Source organism: Microplitis demolitor, chromosome 10 (genome assembly GCF_026212275.2).
Source record: "Microplitis demolitor isolate Queensland-Clemson2020A chromosome 10, iyMicDemo2.1a, whole genome shotgun sequence".
NCBI classification, from domain to species: domain Eukaryota; kingdom Metazoa; phylum Arthropoda; class Insecta; order Hymenoptera; family Braconidae; genus Microplitis; species Microplitis demolitor.
Window position 1 is genome coordinate 1,635,317 of NC_068554.1, and position 27,427 is coordinate 1,662,743.

Here is a 27,427-nt window from a genome sequence, read left to right on the forward strand (position 1 = left end):
TTTTTTTTAAATGCCTGACTAATTTTTCATTTTAAATTTTGCTCCAGTTTATGTATGATTTTTTTTTTTTTTTTTTTTTTTTTCTGAAGAGACAGAGAGAAAGAGTTTGAACCTTGAAGCAAGAGTTTTAAGTTAAGAATCTCGGGATGTTATGTGGCATGTACTTAGAGTACATTTGCTAAGTACAGGAGGAGGGTATACACCTGGTGAGTCTTCAAGCCGGAACGAATTGTTACGAGTGGGAGATGGATATAAGACCATCAACACAGGGATGATGACTATCAGTGTCTTCTTGCTCCTCGTACGTCAGTGAAATACCAACTCTTGTTTTTGTTTATTTACATTTTTTTTAAGTTACTGTTTTTAATCATGATCAAGGTACGCGAGTGCATGTGATTTTTTTTATTTGTGATATTTTTCAATTTTAAAAAAAAAAAAAATTTTTGATAAAAAATTATATTCAAATTTTTAAAAAATAATAATTAATTTTTTTTTTTTTTTCAATGGGAAAGTGATGATGTGTCGTTTAAACTGACATCTCAAGAGACTCTTTATATATATATAAATATATATGTATATATCTCATAAAAAAAAAAAAATGACTTGACGACGAAAGTACAAATATACTTTTATAAATGATGAGGAAGTGCTTCTCTCACTTTTTTATATATATATATATATATACATATATATATATATACTTTCCCATTCTCAGTCACTCATTTCCGCGTCAATCTTTCCCGACTTTTCAATAAATCTTGAGATAAATTATGACATTAAGTACTTGTAGAAAAAAAAAAAAATTTATGACTGACAAATGACTTTAAATAATTAAAATTACAGATACTGAGTCTATTTCTAACATCAGGGATATGTAATGCCGTGTTGATTGGTCACAATGGTGCTCACGGTAATTTCTATCCCGACTATTCAAGTTACGAGGGTGTAAGCAACGATTACGAAGGGCATCACGTTCTGCCAACGGTCTCGGTCCCGATTCATTCGGTTTCAGCGGCTCCATTCCACGATGTCGCTCATCACGATCATCAACCGCACCACGATTTTCATCAACAGCAGCATGATCTTCATCAAGCGCACCATGAACTCCATCAAGCGCACCATGAACTCCATCAAGCGCAACATGAACTCCATCAAGCCCACCATGAACTCCAAGCGCACCATGAACACGAGGCGCACCACGTTCCTATAGAACATCACGACCATGGAGAAGATCATGACTACTACGTAAGTCGGACTGGTTATTAAACTCCCATTTGTTCGAGGCAGATATTTTTTAAATTTCATTTCCTAGTTAATTAAAGTAATTAATGCAATACGTAATTTTTTTTAATGATAGTCACATCCAAAATACACTTTCAATTATGGAGTCCATGATCCACATACTGGAGACGTCAAAACCCAGCATGAAGTACGTGACGGTGACGTAGTACACGGATCTTACAGCGTCAACGAGCCTGACGGAAGTGTAAGGATCGTCGAGTACACGGCGGATGATCACAATGGATTTAACGCTGTTGTAAAAAAAGTTGAGCCTTCTTTACATCCGGCTCCGCACCATCACACTGTCGCCCATCATCCAGGACCGGCCCCAGTTCACGTTGGGAAATATATTTCCGCGGCTCCTGATTACTACGGCTACGAATTCGACAAACATCATTTAGTTTAAATGATATTTTTTTTATTAATTAATAATTTTTTTTATTTAATTACTCTACTACCTAATAATTAAAAAAAAAAAAAAATGGATAATGAGAAATTTACTTTTTAAAAAATTTCTCATATGAACTTGTGCAATCCAACTATGACTCAATGCCAATGAAAAGTATGTTTGGATTACTTTTTTTTTTTTTTTTTTACTAATTATATATTACTATAAGTATATGACGGTTTGTTAGATTTAATTTCCAAAATGTGTTCGAATTACTTTTTTTTATTTTATCAAATTATAAATATTTTTTTTTTTTATTTATATTTATACTATTTTGTATTTTTCCATGTATTATATAAATAAAAAAATATATAAATTATATATTGATCGATATTTATTATTACTAGGGTAGAGGGGGCAGAATGGGCCAAAATTTTTGTTCGATTTAAATGATTCAAGAATAAAAAAAAAAATAAAAAAATTTTTTGAAATTAATTTTTTTTTTTTTTATTTCAAAATTTGAAAATAATCTGATCAGTATATTAATTACGAATACCCAAGACTAGAAAAAATAGGATAAAAAAAAATCAAAATTAACAACTTTTTTCAGCGGCCCATTTTACCCCAAAAAGATTTTTAATTTTCAATAGTCGCGACATATTAAAATAAAAATAAAAAACATAGTAAGGAACTAGAAAGTCTTTTTTTCTCAAAGGGCCCATTTTGCCCCATTTTCCCTATTATTAAAAAAAAAAATAAAGCGCAATAATTAATGAAAATTAAATGACGATGTATTTTTTTTAACTTATATATGTATATATAAATATATAAGAAAGTTTTGATCTTATGACATGACAAAAATATATAAAAAGGTAAATGATATATTTAAGTAACAATTACGAAAGTAGTTAAGAAAAAAAAAAAGTTGGTCCCATATCACGTACGATATAAAAAAAAAAAAAAAAAATTTTTAAATCGCAGCAAAAAGAAGTCAACTAAAAAAGTAATAAACATGAATGAAAAACATAAATTTATGTGTCGCCTTTCGCTTAAACTTTTTCCCATTCTTAGCAAAATATAAAAAATAAAAAATTATAAAGACTATGATTAATAAATATACTGTCGCTTTAAATACAAAAGGAGATATTTAAGTGATGGAAAAAAGTATAAATGAACACAAGAATAAATGAAACTTATGAAGAAGAAAAAGTCTTTACATATTCATAACATCTTTGTTCATTGCGGCTTTGTGGACTTTTTTTTTTGCTGTCTTATTTTCACGAGCGATTTATTGCACGTGGATACGGAATAGACTTTAAATAATAAAATAAAAAATATTCACAAGTGTGAAACTCTTTAGAACGATGAGTAGAACATTTAACAACTATTAGAGAGTCTAGACAAAAGAAATCTTATTGTATAAACATTTACTTTACTTGACTTACATATTTCTTAACTTTTATACCCAAGTCCTGATATATGTATATATATATTTCAAGTGTTGCGTGTAATGTGCATTACATTAAAAGTGTAAGTATTAATAAAGCGAGCAGAGAAAAAAAGACATTAAATAAATTTCGTGTCATGTCCTTGCAAATTAGAAAGACTTCAATGTCATCTCGGCACAAATAATCATTGTAGTATGACCATTTTTATTTAGTATATATACGTCTATAAATTAAAACGAAATCTGTACATCGACAATCAGTTTAAGAGGCTCATTATCTCTATCAACATGTACGCACTAAAGGTAATTAATAATTATTAAATAATTTAAATTTTTGGTTGTATTTTTTTAACTTTAATCGCAGATATCTCGAGAACGGTTAGCCGTATGGAAAATTTGTACCTTATCAATTTTGTAGCTTATTAAATTTCCTACAAAATTGTATTCTTATAAATTTTCCATATTTTCGAAATTTAGCAAGATATCGCGGGTAAAAGAAATCAAAAGTTAAAAACTATTGGTAAATAAATAAAAAAATTACAGGTTCTAGTCCTCATTGTCGCAATACTGATCATAAAAACTAAAGCTTCGCCAGTTGAGTATGAAAATTATGACTATGATTCATACAATCAAGAGCCTGAGAATAGTTATGAGGAGTCATATCCAGATCATGGATACTCAGGATATGAATACGATTCACACGATAACTACGTAAGTTTCATTTAATTAAATATACTTTATGAGTGTTAATTTTTTAAAATAAAATATCTACTTATACATGTGTATATATAATACATGGTGGTAATGAGTTTTAATTTTTAATTTTTAATTATAACCTAACGCAGGACTTTGATTCCCCGTCAGGCTTTTAATTACGGAGTGAATGATCCACACACGGGGGACGTAAAGAGCCAGGAGGAAGTCCGCGTTGGCGATGTGGTCAAAGGATCTTACAGCATTAATGAACCGGATGGAACAATCAGGGTTGTCGAGTATACTGCTGATGACCACAATGGATTTAATGCTGTTGTAAAGAAAATTGGACATTCCATACATCCCATTCCTCTTATTGCTAAATATCATCCTATTGTCCCTGTTCATTACCCATTTAGTCACCAGCAATATCTCTACTAATTACTTAATGTTACCAATTATTAATTAGCATTTTAATTTATTTCATTTTACTAATTATTAATTAATAAAAATTTACCTTTTATTTAATTTTAAAAAATTATCCTGCAATCACCAGACAATTAATTATTTTTGAACTTTTTTTTTTTAAAATAACAATTAAAAAAAAAATGCACATGTAGAAAATTAAAAAAACTATAAGTGCAATTTTTCAAATTATTTTTTTTTTATTATTTATCATTTTTAAAAAAATTCAAAAATTATTAAGTATCGGCTGACCAGTATTTAAAAAAAAAAATTTACTTGTAATTACTTAGGTCTAATTATTTATCAATTATTTTTTTTTTAATTCTAAAAATTCTGTTATAAATTTTTTTAAAATGAAAATTTTAAAAAATTAATAAAAGGCAGTAATTAAATACTTAATATATCATATATATTTTTAATAGTGAAGAAAAAAAATTAAATAAAGTTCTCACGGGTCTTAAAAAAAATTGCCCAATCAATCATGCAGTCAACTTATTCTGTCTTCGGCTAAAATATTGATGTACATAAATTTATGTAACTTTTAGATGAAGCGAAGAAAATAAATAAACTATCAAATTTTTTCAGAAATAAATGTTTGCTTAAAATTTTATTGTAATAATTATTAATTAATTAACGCGGCAAATTGTTTATTCAAACCTAATGATCAATTACCAAACCGTTATGTATTACACGTTATCTATTTATACTAATTAATTATACATAATATGAGATTCATATCAACTCAACAATTTATATAATTAACACGTTCAGCTTAATAATTTAATTATCCAACTTTTTCTACTGTAATTAAAAAGATTTATTGTTTATTATTTTTATACTTCCGAAAACATTGCGTGGCCCGAATTACCTCATGCTAAAGTTATCTTTAAATTTTTAATAAAAAATTCTCATGACTTTTTTTTACTACAATTTAATTTTTCAAAAATTTTAACATGCCCATTTTGCCCCTTTTTACAACCGACCAAAATATGAACTTAATTTTTTTATATATTTAATATATAAATTATATCAAAGTTAAAAAAATTTGTATTTTTTTTTTTTTTTAATAAAAAATTTTTAGAAATTCAAATAAAATTTTTTTCCCGCTTTTTTTTAAAAAACGAGTCAGGATAAAAAAAAATAATTTGGCGGCTAAAAGTCGAAAGTAAAAAAATTGACATCAATCAGCATTTTCCAGTACGACCATCCCTTTCTTAATTAACAGACTGAAAATTGTCAGCGATAAAAATCAAATAAATTCAAAATTTTTCCCGCGTGAGTCGGGTTATTGACTTATTATTTTAATTTGAATAACTTGATGTCAAAGTCTAGTTAAATATTTTCCCACTCAATTATTAAAAATCAATCAATTGATAAATAAATTAAATACTTTCATTTAATGACATATATATTCTATATATAAAAATATCAACCGAATCACTGGACTAGTTGTCAATAAAATATTTCAACTAGATCATATCATTTGTCATTGATTACACGAGTCGGTCATATAAGCGACATATCTTTTACCTCCAATACCATTTATATTATACTCAAATAATCAATTAGAACAATCAACAGCCAGCGTACATACCAACGAATGAACCACTAAAATATACCGGATCTGACGTGTCCTACAATACGAGATATTACGACTAAACTTTTCTTTTCCTTCAGTTTTTTGCCCTTTTTCTTTAGCCCTCAGATTAATTACGTCACATCTCGATTACGAAAGTACATATCCCATGGCAGAGTTTGATCTGGGATAATTACTTATGACAACTGACCATATTTCTAGACAATCGAATAAACAATTTACAATTAACAATTATAATAATTACAATTTTTATTGTAAATGAGCTAATTAAAATTTTCGTCTGCTAGTTTTTTACTTTAATTACAAATATCTCATGAACGGTTGGTTAAATGAAAAATTTTTATCTTATCATTTTTGTAGCTTATTAAATTTCCTACAAAATTATATTCTTATACATTTATCATATTATTCAAATTTAGCGAGATATATGACATCAAAGAGTAATATGAAATTATTTTACTAGTAACACTTTTAAGAATAAGAGTTTTTAACTTTAATTGCAAATATCTCATGAACGGTGCGCTGTACATAAAATATACATTATATCAATTTTGTAGCTTATTAAATTTCCTATAAAATTGTATTCTTATAAATTTCTCATATTCTTTAAACTCAGCGAGATATTTAACGTCAAAAAAAAATGTAGAGTAAATTTATTCAAATTATATTGGATTTTAAATTTAATTTAACAATAACGGGTAAATTATTTACTCTATTTACTTTTTCATTGAGGAAACTCGTCACCGGAGTTTAAATGAGTCACAGATTAATCAACATTCCATTGATGATCACCTTGGAGCCGCCCATCAGCCGTAACAAGATCCTTATAACTAATTTTTATAGAATGGTACGTCATCATCTGATCCATTAGGCCACTCTTGTCTTTGTCATTAAATTTTTTCTACTCTATAGCTCTTTTGTAAATAACTTTTTACCTCATTATTCGTATTTCAGATCCTCAATTTTTTTATCTTATCGCCGAAAAAATTTCCACGTCAGACGAAAAGGCTCGAAAGCCAAACGTGAAATATTTATAGACCAGTCTTATATTAGTGAAAATAACAATACTCCCTCTACTTAGAAACGTTTTTACAACCGCGGCGGTCGCGGCCTCGAGAGCGTAGACCAGATATCCAGTGGACACTCCCGTTGCCGGTTTTAATTCGGTAATAAGCACTAAGCTGTGCTCACAAACAGAAGGTGGGAAAAATATAATGAAATTACAAATGAACGAGACCTTGAATTACACAATCGATGGACACTATTGGGGGTACGCTCAAGATATTACGCATGTTGGTTGTCTAGGACAGGAGTTACCCGTAGTTTCTCACTATAAAAGACGGTAAAGTTTATGCAAAAGTGTCAGTTTACTTCTCACCACTGAGTTAACTACATTCAGTACCAGACAAAATGTTTAAGGTACTAAATTTAAATTTCATTCCGACAGTTTAAACTTTTTTACCCATGACAAGTTTTCATTTTCGTCATTTTAATTTTTTTCTGTTTTTTTTTTTTGGCAGATTTTCGTGTTGGCTGCTTTGGCTGTTGCCAGTGAGGCTTCTTACGCCGATTACGACGGGTACGTTAACTCCCATGTGGGATACGGATCGTACTATGGGCTTGGACATGGACATGACGACTCTTACGAGACACTCGTTGCACCCGTGGTCTCTAATTCCCACTTGGGAGTTTACGGACACGGTTACGAAGGACATGATTACGATGGACACAATTCTTATGCTCATGGATTAAACCATCACGATACTTATGCCCATGGATTAAACCATCATGATACTTATGTAAGTTAATTCTAAAATTTAATTTTAAATTCAAATTTCAAACAAAAAAAAAAATTCACCTGTGGGAATTGACAGGTAAAAAATTTAAAATTGCCCGGGAAAAATAAATATTTTTTGAAATAATTATAGGCACCAGCTAAATACGCTTTCAACTATGGAGTAAACGACCCCCATACCGGTGACGTAAAAAGCCAAGAGGAAGTACGTGAAGGTGATGTAGTCAAGGGATCTTACAGACTCAACGAACCCGACGGTACTATCCGCGTTGTCGAGTACACAGCAGACCCACACAATGGCTTCAACGCAGTGGTAAAGAAAATCGGACATGCAGTCCATCCATCCCCGGTACCGATCGTTAAATACGTAGCCCCTGCGTATCATCACGGTTACTAGGGTCTTGATTTTAAATAATTTATATAATTACACAACTTCGAATCGACCATATGTGTTCACTCAAATACTACACACGAAAATATAACTCTCACTTTTAAAATTATCTATTAAAACTATCTGTGAATAAATTATTTTATTAACATAATTAAATATCTCATTTTTTTTTAATTAAACCCAACCTATATATTTATATATATGTTTGTGTATGTATGTATATTAAAAAATAGTTCGTCAGTAGCACATTTACATAAAATAAATGCCGACACCTAAAAGTACTTAATCCCTTGTAAAAAAAAAAATTAACGTAACAATAAAAATAATTAGCATTCATGGGCTGGAGGAAAAATTATTGGAAAAGATGAAAATGTAAATTAAAGTTGAGGGTAAAAAATAAAATGCTGAGACTTACCATTGACTCGGCGAACAGCTTGTGCGCAATGATACTCGTACTTTCGAACATGTCTTTTCCTGGACCGGAAGCAACACACATTTCACTTTTTCCAGAACAAGTGTATGAGGATGAGCACTCGTGGCCGGAAAATTCACACTTTGGGCCGCGGGTATTAGGGGAGACATCTCCCAGATTACTTGAAGCAAAAGCTGCTACAAATTCACCCTAAATATATTATGCTTGATTAATTCAAATCTTACTATTCAGATAAGTGTATCATGACACACAAAATTTATTATTAATATTAATATTAAGGTAGTCATGAGTCATATCTTTCCACACTTGACATCTTAATTTTAATTTAAGATATCATAGGTGTCTATATTTGAATAAAAAAAAAAAAAATAAATAAGTAATAGTTTTTTTTTTTTTTTTTGCTTAAAATTTAAGAAAATTTATTTGTGACAAAAAAATATTCAGGCTTTTATTAAATTTTAGCGAAAAAAAATCACCAGAATTTTTAAAACAGTTTAAAAAAAAAAAATTTTTTAATTTCTTTATAAAAAAAATCTCGTTGCCGGCCCATATTACCCCATTTTAGTTAAAAAAAATTTAGAGAGCCCATTTTGCCCCTTATAAAAAATTTCTTTAGCGGCCCATATTACCCCATAGTCTCCATATTACAAATTGCAGATTCTCGACTACTTTAATATGAACATTTGTATTTAAAAAATAAGTTAATTAATTAATTAATTGATTAATTGAGTACCTTTCCAATGGGAACGTCTTTGTTTATATATTTTTCAAACAAGACAGCCGCATAGCCGACGTTATCACTTGAAACAAGTCTATTAGAGTTATTCATACTTGTTGGATGGACTGCGAACCAGTTGATCACACCCAGGGGATGACCATCGGCTGCAATAAACTGCAATTGGGTCATGGTTTTATCGACATTGTATTTGTATCTGCATGAAACGGATAGATAGAAAAAAGTAATTAGATTTGTGTTCAATTATTTTATTTTTTAGCATCTAATTGTAAATAGCAGGTAGATGTAATTGTTTAATCAATTTACTTGTCTCGCTCTGACTGAGGGTTGTTTAAATATGCCATCGGACTACGGTTGATATTTGCATCTAATACTTCGCCTCGGCCAAGATACAGCTTTCCTGGCACTACGGAATCATGAGCTCGTACAATACTCTACAATGAAATACACTCATTACTAATTACATTTAATTACAAGTCACTGAAATTTTTTAAATTTATTCTGTGCATAATTTCGAGTCGTTCGTTTAAATTTTCTCGAGGAATTTTTCAAAGCGGCGTTGATGTGAATTTAATTTGAATTCAATTCAAAATTTTTGGCGGGAGTTACTTTTAAATTGTCTTACCACAAAAATTCCATTAACAAGAGCATCGAAACTTTGCTTAATGAATCCAAATGTTGTCAGATCAAAAAGCATGTACAGGTTGTATCCACCCGGAGCTGAGTGGGTGTGAGTTGCACTGATCATCACATTTTTCTCAGTATACATGTCGCCGTATTTCTCTTCAAGTTTACGGACCACCTAGAGGACCAATTCAAAAAATTTAGTATTGACAGTTTGCATACATTAATTTTTTTTGTAATTTTATAATTTTATTATTACTGAATTATTGTTTATTTTTGCATAATTTCGGATGTCAATTTTTGTTTTTATTGACATCGATTTATTTATAATTATTTAAAATAGTTGACATCCATTTGTTTATAATTATTATAAACAAGTTGACACTTATTTATTTACAGTTATTATAAAAGTTGACATCCACTTGTTTATAATTATTTTCAAAAATTGACATCAATGTATTTTTTATTATAAAAACTTGTCACCCATTTGCGTACAGTAATTTTTTTTAAATTACATCAATTTGTTTACGATTATTTTTAAAAGTTGACATCAATTTGTTTACAATTATTTTAAAAGTTGACATCAATTTGTTTACGATTATTTTTAAAAATACCAAAGACAAATTTCCATTTAAAAAAAATTTCTAATTGATTTATTGACTTAAAAAAATGATTTTTATTTTTGTTAGCAGTTCAAATGTACCCAGAATAGTTTCACAGATAAAAGACCGTGAATATATATTTTATCAAATTTAAAACACGTCATCTCACGTCCTGTTGACCTCGTTCTGTTTTTTCGCTAAGTACATTTCATAAAAGTTTATATATATTTAACAATGAAATTTAAAATTTTAAATCATCTGTTAAATCTTTGTGCTGCAGATAAATATTTTAAAAAATTATAATGTTCATATTTTCTCTTCCTTATTAATTTTTTGCGCCTTTTATTTACTTGAATAGTACAATCATATTTTATTTTTATTTCACTTATTCATGTGGATTTAAACAAAAACACAAAGAGACACATTCGACAGTATTGAGCGGCACATGTTATTGAGCAGCTTTAAAGAAACTTTCTTTGATGTAATGAAAAAGTTTTATGAAAAACAAGTGCTTTCTAAAGAATTTTTTTTATAAAAAAGAAAAAAAAGTAAGCAAACCCGTGTCATCGGAATGTGACTCCTTCATCCAAAGGATTATTTATTACGCAATAAAATTTTTAATTCCAGATTGAATTCTAACTCGGACTGTACCAAAGTCGGTACGAGTAAATTTAAAAATTAAAAAAATTAAAAGCTTAATTTTTTTCATGTAATTTGAATCAAAATGATGATAAAAATTAAAATATTTAAATTTGTTATGAATTGAATTTTAATTTAAAAATAAAATTATATTACCGTCGCACGGACATCATGTCCAATCATAGCACTTTCAACGCTAACGAAAACGAATCTTTCTTCGCCATCGTCAATAATAAAACTGCGGGCAAAAGTACGGAGGTGAAGTCCAGATCCTTTTTGATCAATTTTAGCATAGCCCATCTAAAAAAAAAAAGAATTATATTTAAATCTCATTACAAAAAAAATATCGGAGTGAAAACATTATGTTTGAATTTTTTTAAATTTGAATTTTCTTGGCGGGAAATTAAAAAAATTTAAAAACTTACAAAGACAATTTCCGCAATAGGGCCAGTTACGTCCGCGATTCCAGTTCCAATATTGTAAGACATCATTACCCCCGGAAACTCCAATGTGATAATTAGAAACAGACTTATAAGGCCCTTGGGCCCGAGGACGAAACTTAAATCCATTCAACTTCGCTGCTCACTAGAATAAATTTCATTACTTTATACTTATTATTTTTTACCACGTGCACAAGCAATGTCAAATGCTCAGTTTCAATCGCTATCCGAGGTCATAACTTGTTTACTGTCTAGATCGTTAACACCGCTATCTATTTAAAAAAAAAAAAAAACTACATTCGGTGAATTCGTTTTACTTTTTCTACCTCAAGTATTTACGCGTTTAATTTTCACATGTTTAATTTTATTGTTAAAATTATGATATACTTTCTCCAACAAGTTATATCAATCGTATCAGATTATATCAAGTGATAAATAATTTATGAGAAATATTTAATGATAGCTTTTAATTTTAAATTTTAAAAAACAAATGAAATTAAAATTGGTAATTATGTTTAGTAATAAATAAAACAAAATAATAGCTTATGTAAAAAATATATATATACATATATATATATATATATATATATATATATATATATATATATATTGTGAAAACTTTCAATTTTTATGAAAACAATATTCGATGATTTTAATTTTTTTAATTAATTAAACTTAAACATCGATTATTATTATTATTATTATTATTATTATTATTATTATTATTATTATTATTATTATTATTATTGTTTGATAATAATGTAAAAATTATATAAATATTATAATTATTTGTTAATTAAATAAATTAATAAATAAAACACTGAAATAAAAATAAAAAAAAAAATAATAATAATAAAAAATCACTTGAAATAATATTTTTATCGTTAAATTAAATCCGTTGCTCTTCAAGTCTTTTACTACACTGAATAATATTAAAAAATGCAACGCAGTGAACCTCTGGAGATTTGTTGACAAAATGATTAATATAATGAAATGATATCATCACAATAATTTTGATCATTTTAATATCGGTATAATAAATAAATTATAGTGATGTTTGATGTCAATTATTTTAATTTTTAATATGGATCAATTTATTTTACTAACTTTTATTTATTTAAATATAAATTAATAATAATAATAACAAACAATCATTTGAAATAATATTTTTATTAAATTAAATTCAATCCTTTCCTCTTTAATTCTCTTACTACACTGAATGATACACAAAAATACAACGCAGTGCCTACAAAAAAATATATGCCGGCAAAATAGCATACATATGACATCACTAAAGATATAAACCGGGTATATACTATTCTGCCGGTATATATTTTTTCGTGCGAACCTCGGGAGATTTGTTATATTAATAAAAGTATAAATAAATTGTGGCGACTTTTTGATGTCAATTTTTATAATTTTAAAAATGGATCAATCTTTACCGTCTTATATATATTTAAATATAAATTAATAATAAACAAGAATTTAAAAATAAAATTCCGTAACTTTCTCGATACTTTTATATATTTATTAATATCTATGATAATTACTAATTCCATTAACGGCGTATGTGAAAGATAACACGCCGGTAACGTAGTAGGAGAATCTTACGACGTCATCTTGTATTGACCGGCACATGTGGGAATTAAACCCACATATAGAAATAATTTCTATACATGGAAAATAACACAAAAATTTAAAAAATTTCCATAAACACCGAAACCGTTTCCCATGACTTACAAGAACTATACCCATAAAAATAGTTCCTATATGTATAGAAAAAGTCCGTGTACTCATGGAATTTTTTTACCATGGGTTAAATTTCCCAATAAACAGGATTTATTATATAAGATTTTAGATATCCATAGTTTCCGTATAGATTTAATCGAGCTACAATTTTATTTTCACTCATAAATGTATAAATAATTACTGCCAGTACTAAAGTTTTATATGACATAATCCGATTAAAATAAAAAAAATTAATTAATTACCAAAAAAAAATTTTCCTGTAAAATTGCACGCTCTCACGTTCACGAAATCCCTTCAAATGTCTGAGCGCGAAATTATGCCGTCGATCTGAAATTTAAATGAAATCGAATAAAATATCAACACTAACAAATTAAAGTTCATTTTTGAAATTACGATAGTAAATAAAGTGACAGCTATCGGCAGATGTCAACCAAAAACTGTCCACAGGTTGAACATAGTAACAATTAAATAAGACTACACAAAAAAAAAAATTTTTTTTGTATACTCACTCCTTTAATTTACGTCTGTAAGATATATTTAATATAATTACTGATAGTGAGTAACAACTCGAGTGATACGATCGTTCATTGAATAAAGAGACTTGAGTACTGCACGAACAAAGACCAACTCAATCAATTTATGACTACAGTTTGTCACATATACCTTTTTTTTTTTTTTTTTTTATTTATTTTCAATTTTTCCTTTTTCCGACAAAAATTATTTCTATTAATAGTTACACTAATTATTTGAAAAAAATATATGAGTAAGACGGTTAAAAAAAAATTAAACTAAGAAACTCTGTACACAAATTTAAAAAACAAACAGATGATTTTAGTCCAGACGAGCGAGAGAAACTGGATAATTCTTAAAGTTTCTCCTTCCACTGACGTTGAGTTCCCTTTTATTTAACAATTCTCATTCAATTAGTTTTTTCTTCACTCACGCACTCCGCATCTTGTGTCAGTACGAAAGATCCTAGCAGATTTATTATTACATCTTGTGTATCAAGAATAAAATATACTGTCGCTTTCATTTGCATACAATTGCTCCCATTTGTTTTTTTTTTTTTTTTTTCATCATGATTATTATTTTTATCAAACTCCGGCCACGATAGCACGTGGTCGTAATCGCTCTTCAGTTTTATCATCAATACAAATTTTGATTCGATATAAAATTGATGTCAAATGTTTTTAATGACGTAATTTTTTGGAGCAACTTAACTGATGATTTTTTTTTCTTATGGTTTTTTTTTTAATTTGAAATTTTGGGAAATAAAATTTATTTTTCAGTGAATTTTTGTATAAAAAAAAATTTAATTTAATTTAATAAAAAAAAATAGAGCCAGTAAAAAAGAGAGACTCTCGTTCTCCTTGAGTTAAATGCACGCTCATTGCTTAGCCAGCGTATTTCGTAATTCGCATTCCGTTGAGTCGTTACAAATTTTGTATTCCATGATATTAATCCACATAAATTTATAATTTATTTATAAAAAAAATTTGAAAATTAATTAAATGGATGCTTGTACTGTTGGTTACTTGAAAGCATTTAAATACTTTAGAGCCAAATTTCTTCTTTTTTTTTTTCTTCATATTGTAAAACTCACAGAGTAACTTAACATGGTGGTAGAAATAGATTTTAAATGTTTATAAATTTTATATTTAGGTTATTTAGGCTTGAGATGTTAAGAAAAGTTATTTTGCTTACTATGACCACTAACCGACACTTTTGATCGCTCACTATAGCGATACGAGTTACTAGGTGTTCTAACGTCTGCAGGAGAAAGTAAGAGAGGAAGAAGCATATCTTGCATAACGGTACTGTAAATCGAATCAGAACGTTAGCTTCATATAATAATTATTATTATTTCATTTTTAAAAATCGGGAGTGATCTGGATTTTATTTAAATCCACCCACTGATTTGGAATTTTAATATTGAAGTTAACTTCCCCTCGGAGTGAATTTCACTCGAGATTAAATTTAAAAAATAGTTCAGTCCAAATTCACTCCGAAATTATTTACAGTCTATTGATATTTTTATTATTTAATTATAATAATTATAATTTTGAGTAATTTTGAAAAACAAAATTTTCGCCCAAAAATAAGTTCATATTTATTTCCATAGCTATATATATGACCATGATAATTTTACGCCTGCTATATATGACATATCTAAAATTTTGCAGCATGAACAAATGGATGACATTAAAAAAAAAAAAAAATTTGAAATTATATCGACAATTTGATTTTGAGTATTGACTTTTTTATCAATTAAAGACAATATTACTTTTAATAATGAATTTGTAAAAATAAAATAAAATTATTTTTACTAAAGAATTTTTAATTCATAAAATTTCTAAATGTATGAGTGTAAGGAAATAAACGTCAGCAAATAAAATATTTTATGATTTATAAATGTGTAATTTGAGTAATTTTTTTCTATAAAAGATAAATTTTATAAAAATATATATAAATGCGTTGGTGGGTGGTAATGACCTGAGGATATGAGGTGTAATATGTCAAAATGGTTAAGTACTCTTTACCCAACTTTTCCATAATTTGCTGACACTTCATCAGTCTTCAACTTATGCTTCAACAAACTTTGTTAATTTTCCCTTCATTATAAATTCATTATTACTTGGGATTCGACAGTGAGACGAACGATTTTTTGCTGTCCTTCCGGCATTCTGCGGTAATCAGTAAAAAAAAATTTCTATTTACGTTTAATGAAGCCAGTGAGTCGCGAAAAACTTCATTAACATAATCTACATAATAAACTCTTAATTAAAAAATTATTTATATTTTTAAATTTAAACCAAATCAACTTTTTTTTTTTTTTGCTAATGGAAGTTTAATTTTTATCGGGTGTGAATTGTTCTAACAAATTATCAATGGGTGATAAGGAAAAATTGGTGGCATTGTCAGAAAAAATGACTCCCAATTCACCAGATTGTCTGATGAGTTCAAAACTTACAAATTCATCAGCGAAACAATCCAACAAGATGCAAAAATTACATTTGTTCTTAATTGTTCTTTTGGTATTGGGTTCACTTTGGACCGGATATTTAATTTACGATTCATATAAAGGTAAAAATAATTTAAATTCTGATAATTTTGTTAATTGACTTTAATAAAAAAAAAAAAAATTATGATTTCCAGGCTTGAAAATAATCGAAAAGGACTCGGAAGAAATTGAAAAAATCCGTAGTACAATACATGAATTACGGAAGAAGATAAAAGAATCACTTAATCCACCGATCGATGAATTTGATAGCAATGATGACGACCCGGATTTTTCATTCGTGATGAAGCGTAATTCTGACAATGACCGCTATCGAGTAGGATCAACAGATCGTTTGAAACGTGACGCAGCAGAAATTCCAAGTGGTCATGAAATGGGAAGCGGTAACAAGAAACGTGAAGTCGAAGGGAGGAATTTTTTGAATGCCTGTGATGAACGTCGTGATCATTGTACTACTCTGTTGAATTTAATTGGTTATAATATAAAAGCAGCTGAAAACGCTCTGCTTAATATTAATAATGTGTTACAAAATTTACATTTAATGAATTCACGGGCACAGGATTTGGTTTTATGTCTACAGTGTCAACAGTACGAGCAGAGTAACATGATATCTTATCAAAAAAGTCAAAATCCTTTCAATTCTTATAATAATCAAAATTTTTACAATAATCCAAATTTTCAAAATTATCAAAATAACCCTAATCCTAATAATTATCAAAATTTTCAAAACAACCCTAATCCTAACAATTATCAAAATTTTCAAAATAATCAAAATTTTCAAAATAACCCGAATCCTAACTATTATCAAAATTTTCAAAATAATCAAAATTTTCAAAATAACCCTAATCCTAAAAATTATCAAAATAATCAAAATTTTCAATTTAATCCTTATCCCAACAATAATCAAAATTTTCAAACAAATCAAAATTCTAACGTTTATCCAAATATTCAAACTAATCAAAATTCCACTGATAATTCAAATCTCAACAATACCAAAATTAATAGCAATTTTAATAATGACACCAAAAATAGTGAAAACCAATCAAATGAAACTTTATTAAAACCTACGAATGAAAATAAACAAAAAAACCAAAATGAGATTCAAACAATCGTACTATCATCAAAAACGAACATCAGTAAAATTCAAGACGGAGCGAAAATAACTGAAGTTATTCGGAATCAAACAATAGTAGAAAAACCAGTGGACAACCCACGATCAATATCGGCCCAGAAAGATGAACCTACAAGATATACAATCCCATTCACAGCATTTAAATCACGAGAGTATGAAGACAATAGAGACAGTAATTATTTAGATTCAAGTCCATCGGAGAGAATGACCACGCGCGACACCAAAGACGACAAGAAAATAGATAAGCAAGATAATGACCAAGGACAATCTGGTCTAGTTACCGAGGACCCTTCGGTATTGAAGACTCTAGAGCGCGCTTCAACAAATAATCAAATTAATCCACGAATGATGTTTACACAAGCCCAACAAAATCAACAAAGACAACAAAGTCCGTCTATTCCAACTGCTGAGACCATGATAGTCAATGACTTTTCATCCTCCAATAAGTTACCGCCTGTTGTCTGTTACTGGCCAACGATGTGCTACTTTAGACCGGATTCGTCCCATCAGCAGCCAGCTCCGATGTTTCCCTCTGAATCAGCAGTAGTCAATTCATTCCAATCAGCTCCAGATTCTAATTCATGGAGATCTCCAGCAAATGCAAATCAAAATTTGGCCGAGGCTCTGAATAACTTTTTTCCATCCGGCATGCCTTTGACTTCTCCACAAATGGCTAATCAGCAACACATCGGTCCTACTGGACCTGGTGGGAGTTATCCCGGTCGTGACTTTGCAAGCCAATTTCCCATACAATGCTCTTACGTTCCTCATAATAACAATAATCAAGGAAACTACGGGTATCGGACTGCTGATAACCATGAGCGCAACCAATCCATTCCCCTGATGAATCTTAAGAAACCAGGTAAAGAATCATTCCACGTCATTTCATTTTCTGGTCAGTAAAGTATTTAATTTCATATTAATCTTTTCGCATCATTTAGGAGCATTGGAGTGTCCAAAAAATTACACAAAGTGTTCCGACAAAAGCAGATGTATTCTAACTTCAAATTGGTGCGACGGAATCGTAGACTGCGCAGATGCCAGCGACGAAATTGCCTGCACATGCAAAGATAGAATAACTGCTGGTAAACATTGCGATGGATATTTCGATTGTCCTCGCGGTGAAGACGAGCTCGGCTGTTTCGGTAAGTCAATACCGCGGCTGATAACGCGGCTGGCTTTCAAATACTCTATTGAAGCTCAGTAGATGGCGTGAAAACGGATCTTTTGCAGCTGAATTACAGTTTTTACTTACCGACACGATTGTGTCTCCAATTGAACTAAAGCTTTACTACTATTTTAAATATTTTTTATTTAGGATGCGGTAATGATTCATTCAGTTGCTTAGACTGGACCAAAAGAAATTTCAAAGGAAATTGTGTTCCATTGTCTGAAAGATGCGATGGTATCCGACAATGTCAGACTGGAAGAGATGAAATGGATTGCACTGTACTTACTGAATCTTACATTAATCAAGATGATGTAAAAGACTTTTTACTAAGCTATCATATCACTTAATAATTTTAATGACTTAGTAAATAACAAATATATCAATAAATTAACAGATATCGACCATTGGACACTCGTCGGGGTATCTGTTCAAAAACTGGCACGGAAAATGGTACCCAGCTTGCACATCAACTGACCTTTGGGCCGACGAAGCCTGTCGCGGTGAAATAGGATCGCTGATCAATGACCCGAAGATCAACAGCGAGCCCGTGCTTCGTGGGCACAAACTCGGTCCCTATATTTCAATGTCAGAGACCGGAAAAGTCGAATTGGTACCAGAGTGTGATAACAAAGCTGTCTTCGTAAAATGCCCATCTATCCCATGTGGAACGCGGCTGACTGACCAATACGACCAATTCAAATCCTATGGAGTTTATGAGGACACACTTGTAGCTTCGGTCCATTCAGTCCAAGGAAACGAATCAACAGAACCACCAGCAACCACAGGTCCTACTTTAGACACTTGGGACTTGAGTGGCATCGGAGCTAGAACTCCTACAGGCGGAAGAATCGTTGGAGGTCGTGCTAGTCAACCGCAGGCTTGGCCATTTCTCGTAGCGATTCATCGCGATGGATATTTTCATTGCGGTGGAGTTGTTATTAATGAAAATTGGGTACTGACTGCTGCGCACTGCGTTGATAAGTATGAAAATATATTTAATGTCTTGCATTTACTTTAAATAATCTTTTATAATGGCGGAATTTATTTAGCCACCACAGTCATCATTACCAAATTTTTGCTGGGCTACTAAGACGCTTCTCATTTTCTCCAATGGCCCAAACACGGCAGGCCAAGTTCATTGTGCCTCATCCTGAATACGTCAGCCGCACAATGACAAACGATTTGGCGTTAATAAAATTGAATGAACCGTTGAGATTTAATCGGTGGATTCGTGCCACTTGTCTTCCCATACCCGCATGGGGAAGTATTCCACGTGTCAATGAAACCTGTACTACCATTGGATGGGGCGCCACCGTCGAACATGGGCCTGATCGTAATTAAACAATTAGCGACTAAGCTAACGGATAAATAAATTAATTAATTACTTAATTAGCTAATTAATGAAACTTTTATTGCAGCTGATCATTTAAGAGAAGTCGAAGTACCGATTTTATCTAAATGCAAACGTAGACATGATCAAAGCAATGGAATTATTTGCGCTGGTTTGAGTGAGGGCGGGAAAGACGCGTGTCAGGGTGACAGTGGAGGTCCACTGATGTGCAATGTACCAGAATCTCAATCTAGGTGGTACGTTGCTGGAATCGTGAGCCATGGAGAAGGTTGCGCCCGTCCTAATGAACCAGGAGCTTACACCAGAGTCAGCTATTTTTATCCATGGATCAATGAAACCATCAGTGAGTCTACGGTTCATTTGAATTCCCGCCAAAATTTGAATCAGGGGTTTTACTTGTTGATTTTTAAATTTTTCAGATCTCGACCATGAACCTTTTGGGCCGAAACCTCTGGCCAATTGTCCTGGGTTCAAATGCAATGGAGAAGGCGGCAAGTGTCTGCCATTACGAAGACGGTGTGATAAAAAAGTTGATTGTTTGGACGCTGAAGATGAAACCGATTGCTACCATATTGATATCCCGGTAAGCGAATCCCCGTTCCGAGTTTCAGATAACAGAGAAATTTACGAGACTACTCCTGATGGTGTAGTTGAAGAAGTTGCTAAAAAAAGTCATAATAATCCGGAAGCCGGCGTTAAACCGCGAGATAATAAAACAGTTGATGATAAACCGGAAACCCCGAATTATGGAGATGAAAAAAAATTAGATAATAAAGATGAGAAGAAGGAAAGTATAATTAGATTTGCAACCACGCAATTTGCGCTTAATAATGAAGACGTTACAGATGGAATCACAGAAGTGATGGATAAAGTAACGGAAAGTAGCAATGGTGATTATGGTTATTATGGCGCAGCTACAGAAATAAATCCTAGAGTACCGGATATTGATGTAATGGATAAAAATAAAAAAACTTGGAAAATCTCGGAAAACGATACGACTTTTTTTTGTACTGAGTAAGATTTTATTTTTAAATAATTTTTAAAAAATTGCTCAGTTATTTATTGATTTTTTTTTTTACAGTATATCGCAAAGTGTTATCTGGTCCAACAGGTGCGACAAAAAATTCGATTGTCAAGATGGAACGGATGAGTTCGAGTGTACTTGCAGAGACACTTTGATGCTGCAGCATCGGCTATCGATCTGCGATGGGCGCATCGATTGTGAGGATCAATCTGACGAAATTGATTGTGGTAAAAAAATTTATTTTCTTCGTAATAAAATTTAACGACGCAGTAATACTTCTGTTATTTATTATTTTAATTTTTTTAGGTTTTTGTGCTGAAGATCAATATTTGTGCGTAAGAAGTACTACTTGCATTCCTCTAACAAAAAGATGTGATGGTAAACAAGATTGCCCGTTACACGACGATGAAAAAGATTGTTGTAAGTTATTTTATTTAACTACAATTTTAGATTTCGCGTGTCCCATAACTTTAAAATTTTCTAAGTTCGATTATGAGTTGCATAAAATTTTTCTAAATTCCAAAATTTTATTTTAAAAAAGTCGATTCAATTTTCGGCCTCTTTCAATAAAATTTTACAGCGTCGGCGTAATTTTGGCCAAATATTTGTACCTAAGGTTACAAAAACCATAAAAATTTATATTTTACTCAAAATTGAACCGAAATTTTCAAATTTATCTGTACTAAAATTTTTAAAAAATTTATTTTTAATTATTTATTATCAGCGCATTAATTAAAAATTCAAAAGTGAAAATTCTACAACCGGATATTGATAACTATAATTAGGAATAAGTTTCTCTTTCACCCACTTCACATTTAAATTTCAAAATTTGAAAATAAGTTAATTTATTTTTATTTATATATTTGAAGATGCGTTAACTGATGGAGAAACTATAGAATTAGACATAGACAGCAACTCTGTATTAAGGCACAGTGGAGTCTTATCAATAAATGTTAAGAACACTTGGAGCATCATGTGCGTCAATGCGCGGGGTTCCGATGAGAATGAAAGACTCATCGCTGATAAATTCTGTAGCTTCGTCGGCTTACGGTAAGGAAAACTAAACCAATTGTATACCTGCACTAAAAAAAATCGGGAGTGAATTTAAATGCGAATTCACTTGCTCGAATTCTTGATTGACATGGTTGTAATAATTTTTATTTAAATTTAGCACACATAAATCAATAGCTAGATATGATTACTACAACAAAACATTAGAGGTTGAACAAAATGTTGACGAACGCAATCCGCGGAAGTTCGACACTGTTTCAATAAATAATCTCCTTAAAGCAAAACCTGATAAACTCAACGGTAACATGCCATGCAGTGTTTTGTACTTGGAATGCGAGCTTAATTTCAATCGGCCTGTCTATAACTATTTATACAGAGATAATGTGATTAAAAATGAAACATATTTAGTGCCATGGGAAGCCGCGATTTTTGTTGATGGTAAATATCATTGCCCTGCATTACTTTTGAGTACTGCTTGGGCATTAACTACTACGCGGTGTACAAAAGATATTGAGTAAGTTCTATAATATTTTAGCAAAAAAAAAGAAATTTTAATTCGTGATTAAAAACTCCTAAATTAAATTGAATGTTAATGAGAACTTCTCGGGAACCTTCTGATCAACGGAATAAATTTCAATGAGAAAAAAAAATCGGAGTTTTTAATCAAAGATAATAAAAGTAAATTAGAATTAATCTAATTATTAATTTTAATTTAGTTTTGTAACGAATATTACAAATATTATGGCTGGTTTATCGGTACCATATAAATATGTAGATGGTCCTCATCAAGATATCAGAACCGTCCATAATATTCAACAGTTACAGTTTAAAATGGCTTTGCTACATTTTGATGATTTACCCATCACTCAGTATATACAACCGATATTCATTAACCGACGGTAATTATTGCGCTTAATAATAATAATAATTATGATTATTTTTGTTGATGGACAAATGATAAATTACCTGGTTTTTAGAACTTTCCCTCCTTTGGGAGACCAATGCCTGGCAACTGGCGTCGATACTAAGTTCAACAAAATAAGCACAGGGTTTGAGTCAGTCAAGGAAAATTGCCCTTCTTGCAGCCGATGTTTCAAAAATACATTGAGAAATTTCTGTCCTGTAAGAAAAACAATTTTTTTTTTTTTTTTAATTTATTTTAATATTTATGGAAATAAAAATAGTATATTTATAATTAGAAAAATGGGTCTACTGAAAATTGGAGTGGTTTTGTAGCTTGTCAAAATTCATATGGATGGTATCCAGCCGCTGTTTTTGATGAAAAAGACATAATGTGTGGATTTACTGAACCACAGGCATTGACTGGAATTGATGAGATGTATCCTCATATAGTAGAAGTAATGGGTAAATATAAATTTATTCAACACTTGTGTCTACAAACGAGTACTCCTGCAATTGTATTTTTAATTTTTTTAAATCGGAGTTTATTTTCTGCTATTTAAATTACGAAATCATCAACTAGAAAAGAAGGGTCAAAATGGACTAAGTTTATTTTTCAAACTACAAATAGATGACAGACATTGTGGGTAATGTGAGCCATAAAAATTTATAATAAAAAGTCCATTTTGCCTTACACGGAATTTTTTTATGCTTGGGCCATATCATTATCTAATACTTGCTAATTATTTATGACTAAAATAAAATAAAATTCAATGAAACTCATGAAAATATAATTTTTCAAAGGTGTCCATTTTACCCCAATTAAATTTTTTTCACTGGGTCATATTGACACCAAATAATTAGGGCCCACAAAAAAAGTGGAAGTGAAAAAAAAAAATCTTTGAGATTTTTTTCTTAGAGGGCCATTTTAGCCCGCCCTATTTTTCTTGAGTAATATTTTAAAAAATCTATAAATTTTAGAAAACAAATACGAAGAGAATCAATTTGGTAATTGTCATGGTGTCCTCTGTTCCTCGGGTCTATGCGTACCGTTTACGCAAGTCTGTGACGGTATCCGACATTGTCGAGAGGGTTTGGATGAAAGCATAGAAAAATGTAACACCAAGCGACATTATTGCTCGGCTTTTCCCTACGATTTGCCGGACATTGCGTGTGGTAAATAGATTTTATTAAACATCTTTATTTTTTATTTTAAAATAATTATGCATTACTTATTATTATCATTACCACAATTATTACTTTTCGCAAGGATGTTCTGCAAGTCAATTGACCTGTCAAACCGGGCATTGTTTATCTAAAGACAAATATTGCGATGGGTTTGACGACTGTGGCGACGGCAGTGACGAACCACCAGGCTGCGGTTGTAGAGATTACTTGCAATTAACGGCAGTGCACCGCATTTGCAATGGAGTTCGTGATTGTCACGACAAATCTGATGAAGCTCAAGAAGTTTGCGGGTGCTTGCCAGGAAGTTACAAATGTTCCAATAGGTTTGTATTTACAAATATTCAATTAATTTTATTTTTTTTAAATATTTTTTACTGTTACTCAGTACCAAACCTGATGGGGATGATTACTGTTTGCCCTATGACTTAGTATGTGACGGGGAACGGGATTGTCCGAATGGAGAAGACGAGAATCTGTGCAGAAGAATAAAAAGTGTTGATGAGCCGTAAGTATTTGAAAATATATTTAAGAAAGAGTGGGGTAAAATGGTCTTACATTTAAATTACATATCAGCCTTTTTTTTCAAGGGGCTCATTTTCCCCCACCCTCCTTTGCTATTAAACTTTCAAGTCCAAAAAAAATTTGATTTTTAAAAAATATAATTTAGAGGTAAAATAGGCCACTTAATTTTTTTTTTAATTTCAATAAATAATTAATAAAAAATGTAAATTAAATTAACAGAGTTGGCACGGGGATTGTATTGAAACGTGCATATGGAATCTGGTTCGAAGAATGTTTTCCATATTTAGTTAACACCCATGAGCAGTCCAATGACATTTGCAAGTCGATGGGCTACGAAAGTGGGAAACTTTTGGACCCAGTGGTTGAAACAAAATACGGAAAGCCGCTGACAATACGAGTAGAAGAATTTTATTCTCTAGATGTTAATGGATTAACTACGATTGTTCTCAAAGATGACAAACCTACAGCAACTATTATACCTCAGCTTGATCAATGTCATCGGGCTTACGTCGAATGCAGCGCATAGAATCCTGTCACTTATTCAAGGATCAATTGCTTTTTTATATTTTATTTACTTTCACCGTAATGATTCCCACCATTTTATGGCATTCGTTTTTTTTTATTCACATTTTGTAATCATTTTTTTTACTATTTCCATTGACTATATACTAATCATTATATATATTTAAATATATGTCATATAAATTTATGTCATTAATTTTTTTATCAAATCTAAAAACAGCCGAATTAATTTTAAAATGACGTTATTGGCAAAACTATGAACTTTAGAGAAAAATGTTTCGAATAAAAATTGTAGGAAATTTTATTTCCTACAAAAAAGGTCCTTTGACTTATTAACGTATCTCTGATAGTTTCAAAGTTATAGATTAATTAAACAAAAAATCAATTAATTTAAAAATAATGTCTAAATTAACTTTCTTACTTTAAGTGGCAATTACTCTAAAATAATTAGACGTACGTAAAAATGTCACTTGACCTTTTTTGTAGAGAATTTAATCAGCTACTAAATTGCTCTCATACATTTTTGTCATATCTATGCTAGTTTAGCAGGAATTTGAATTTTTTTACAAACCTTTCAGATTGAAAATTTACAAATTAACATTTTTTTTTAAAAATTAACTAACGCGGCAAAATACTTCAAGTTATCAATAAAAAGTCAATAAATATTTATATTGAACTTAATTGAATAATAAAACATCATATATGTAAACAAGATGATGTAAATAAGAAATATTTGCTTGAATTAGTCACCTGAGAATGTGAACGGTCATAGAACATTGTATATAAATAAATAAATTTATACATATATGTACGGCAATGTAAGTATAAGTATGTAATAAATATACAGTAAAAGATTTGACTTAAGGGAAAGGCTGTTGGTATATTTCTGTGTAGTGAAGAGGAAGGATAGCAAAGCAACGATAGCCAGGAGGCATATACTCAATATTATACACCAGCAGTTTGCCTTCAACGGTAGCGACCTCATTCGCCTGCTGCTGCTGCTGCATTCCTTTTCGTCTTCTTTCCTTCTATTCGTTTTACTCTCCTGAATTAAACTTGTACTTTACTTGTACTCTTACCGATACTCCTCCTTATTTTTTAAAATTCATTTGTTTTTATTCCTATTCCGGCTCTCCCATATCTAATTGATGCTTATTCTCTTCTTCGACCAACAGTTTAATTACACGTTGCTTCATTTCAAACCGTTAAAAATTTTGACTTGTTTTTTTGAGTTTAAAAAATTATCTAGAGTAATTTGACAGTAATGAAAAAATAAAAAAAAATATTTTTGATCTTGGAATTATTGGTATTGATAAAAATAGTTTGACCTGATTATGTAATTCGTGATTTGGTATGTACGTCATTCACAAGCACGTATGTGTATAATTTAGTGTCCAAGAAGTACCGTTTATTCAACTGCATACTTGAGTGGATATCGGCTTAAGAGGTGTAGTGGATACCTGTTGACTCGTTTACATACAAACTTAAATCAAGATAACGTTTTCAAAATCCAGCCTTAATAAATTAATTGTTTTATCTAACGTGTTTCCAGTTAGATGGTCTATTTTTTAAATCGCGCGCCATTTTTTTTTAAATTGTTGCTGCAAAAAATTGACGGGTTTTCAGTCTTTAAACTTTTTATGCTCAGTAATTTTTAAAAATAAAATACTGTTATAAGATCTAGTCTTCGGGTCGGATCATTTGAATATTTTGTAGCTGTATATTGTAGGAGATGCTAAATGAATTCTTATACATATTTATCTTAAGACTTAAGACTGGAATTCAGTCTTTGGACTTCAGGTTAGAGTTTAATTTTTTTCTCGCTTATTAAAAAATTTTGAATTTTTTTTATTTTGACCTGAGGTAAAATTTATAAGTCAAAATATGCATCAACTCAGACTTTTCTCAAATTTTTTGAAGCTCAAAAAATTTGAGTTCGGTGATTTTTTGAAAAAAAAAAAAAAAAAATTAAAATATGTAGGGCATATAGAAGAATTTGAATGAAGCTTCGAGTTATCAAACTGATGATTTTCTCTTGTTGTAATATAGCGTTGGCTGTACCGTTACATTTGGCAGCTTCCTGTTGACGATCACTACAAGCCCATTCCGTCACCCCTGTTGGTCATCTTCTGCATACTTATACATATTCCTAAGTCACCTGATCCTTCCATTCCAAAGTACACACACATACACACACACACATAAATATAACCACACACTCGTACAATTTAAAAAAAATAAATACATAAAATTTTTTTCCATCCATAAATATGCGATCGTCATATCATGAAAAATTGACTTGCTACT

General features: G+C 30.4%; 5 protein-coding genes across 9 annotated transcripts in view; 4 read left to right on the plus strand and 1 right to left on the minus strand.

The window, feature by feature from the left end:
- LOC103571765 (neutral ceramidase) overlaps positions 1–14,335 on the minus strand; it is a 30,045-nt gene extending 15,710 nt beyond the window's left edge. For 2 of the 4 annotated variants that reach the window (XM_014441991.2, XM_008550046.3), the window contains exons 1-7: positions 12,639–12,745; positions 11,517–11,676; positions 11,248–11,391; positions 9,852–10,028; positions 9,533–9,660; positions 9,224–9,422; positions 8,473–8,679 (exon numbers count right to left, since the gene is read on the minus strand). In XM_014441991.2, the coding sequence (XP_014297477.1) occupies positions 8,473–8,679; positions 9,224–9,422; positions 9,533–9,660; positions 9,852–10,028; positions 11,248–11,391; positions 11,517–11,660 (999 nt within the window). In that variant the 5' untranslated portion in view covers positions 11,661–11,676; positions 12,639–12,745. Of the gene's footprint in view, positions 1–8,472; positions 8,680–9,223; positions 9,423–9,532; positions 9,661–9,851; positions 10,029–11,247; positions 11,392–11,516; positions 11,677–12,395; positions 12,481–12,638; positions 12,746–13,522; positions 13,608–13,789 lie in introns of those variants that run through there. The other 2 variants (XM_008550045.3, XM_008550047.3) reach the window with 2 other exon arrangements.
- Positions 225–1,750, plus strand: LOC103571764 (histidine-rich glycoprotein). 2 transcript variants are annotated; one of them, XM_008550044.2, is made up of 3 exons: positions 225–378; positions 844–1,245; positions 1,358–1,750. In XM_008550044.2, the coding sequence occupies exons 1-3, from the start codon at positions 370–372 to the stop codon at positions 1,685–1,687; spliced, it is 741 nt and encodes a 246-aa protein (XP_008548266.1). In that variant the 5' UTR covers positions 225–369; the 3' UTR covers positions 1,688–1,750. The 2 variants fall into 2 exon arrangements, with proteins under 2 accessions (XP_008548266.1, XP_008548265.1); XM_008550043.2 differs by having other exon boundaries at positions 225–301.
- LOC128668812 (adult-specific cuticular protein ACP-20-like) lies at positions 3,405–4,250 on the plus strand. The gene is made up of 3 exons (XM_053742538.1): positions 3,405–3,419; positions 3,660–3,827; positions 3,981–4,250. The coding sequence occupies exons 1-3, from the start codon at positions 3,405–3,407 to the stop codon at positions 4,248–4,250; spliced, it is 453 nt and encodes a 150-aa protein (XP_053598513.1).
- LOC128668811 (pro-resilin-like) lies at positions 7,250–8,063 on the plus strand. Its single transcript, XM_053742537.1, has 3 exons — positions 7,250–7,290; positions 7,392–7,670; positions 7,800–8,063. The coding sequence occupies exons 1-3, from the start codon at positions 7,282–7,284 to the stop codon at positions 8,061–8,063; spliced, it is 552 nt and encodes a 183-aa protein (XP_053598512.1). The 5' UTR covers positions 7,250–7,281.
- A 1,594-nt stretch (positions 14,336–15,929) lies between the features above and the next one.
- Positions 15,930–25,977, plus strand: LOC103571766 (serine protease nudel). Its single transcript, XM_008550049.2, has 19 exons — positions 15,930–16,364; positions 16,437–18,293; positions 18,373–18,576; positions 18,750–18,913; positions 18,997–19,583; positions 19,652–19,935; positions 20,021–20,296; positions 20,373–20,967; positions 21,035–21,204; positions 21,284–21,397; positions 21,847–22,027; positions 22,149–22,502; positions 22,705–22,887; positions 22,966–23,110; positions 23,188–23,353; positions 23,870–24,064; positions 24,159–24,399; positions 24,462–24,581; positions 24,818–25,977. Exons 1-19 carry the CDS (start codon positions 16,169–16,171, stop codon positions 25,122–25,124), a joined length of 6,339 nt encoding a protein of 2,112 aa, XP_008548271.2. The 5' UTR covers positions 15,930–16,168; the 3' UTR covers positions 25,125–25,977.
- Positions 25,978–27,427: the final 1,450 nt, after the last annotated feature.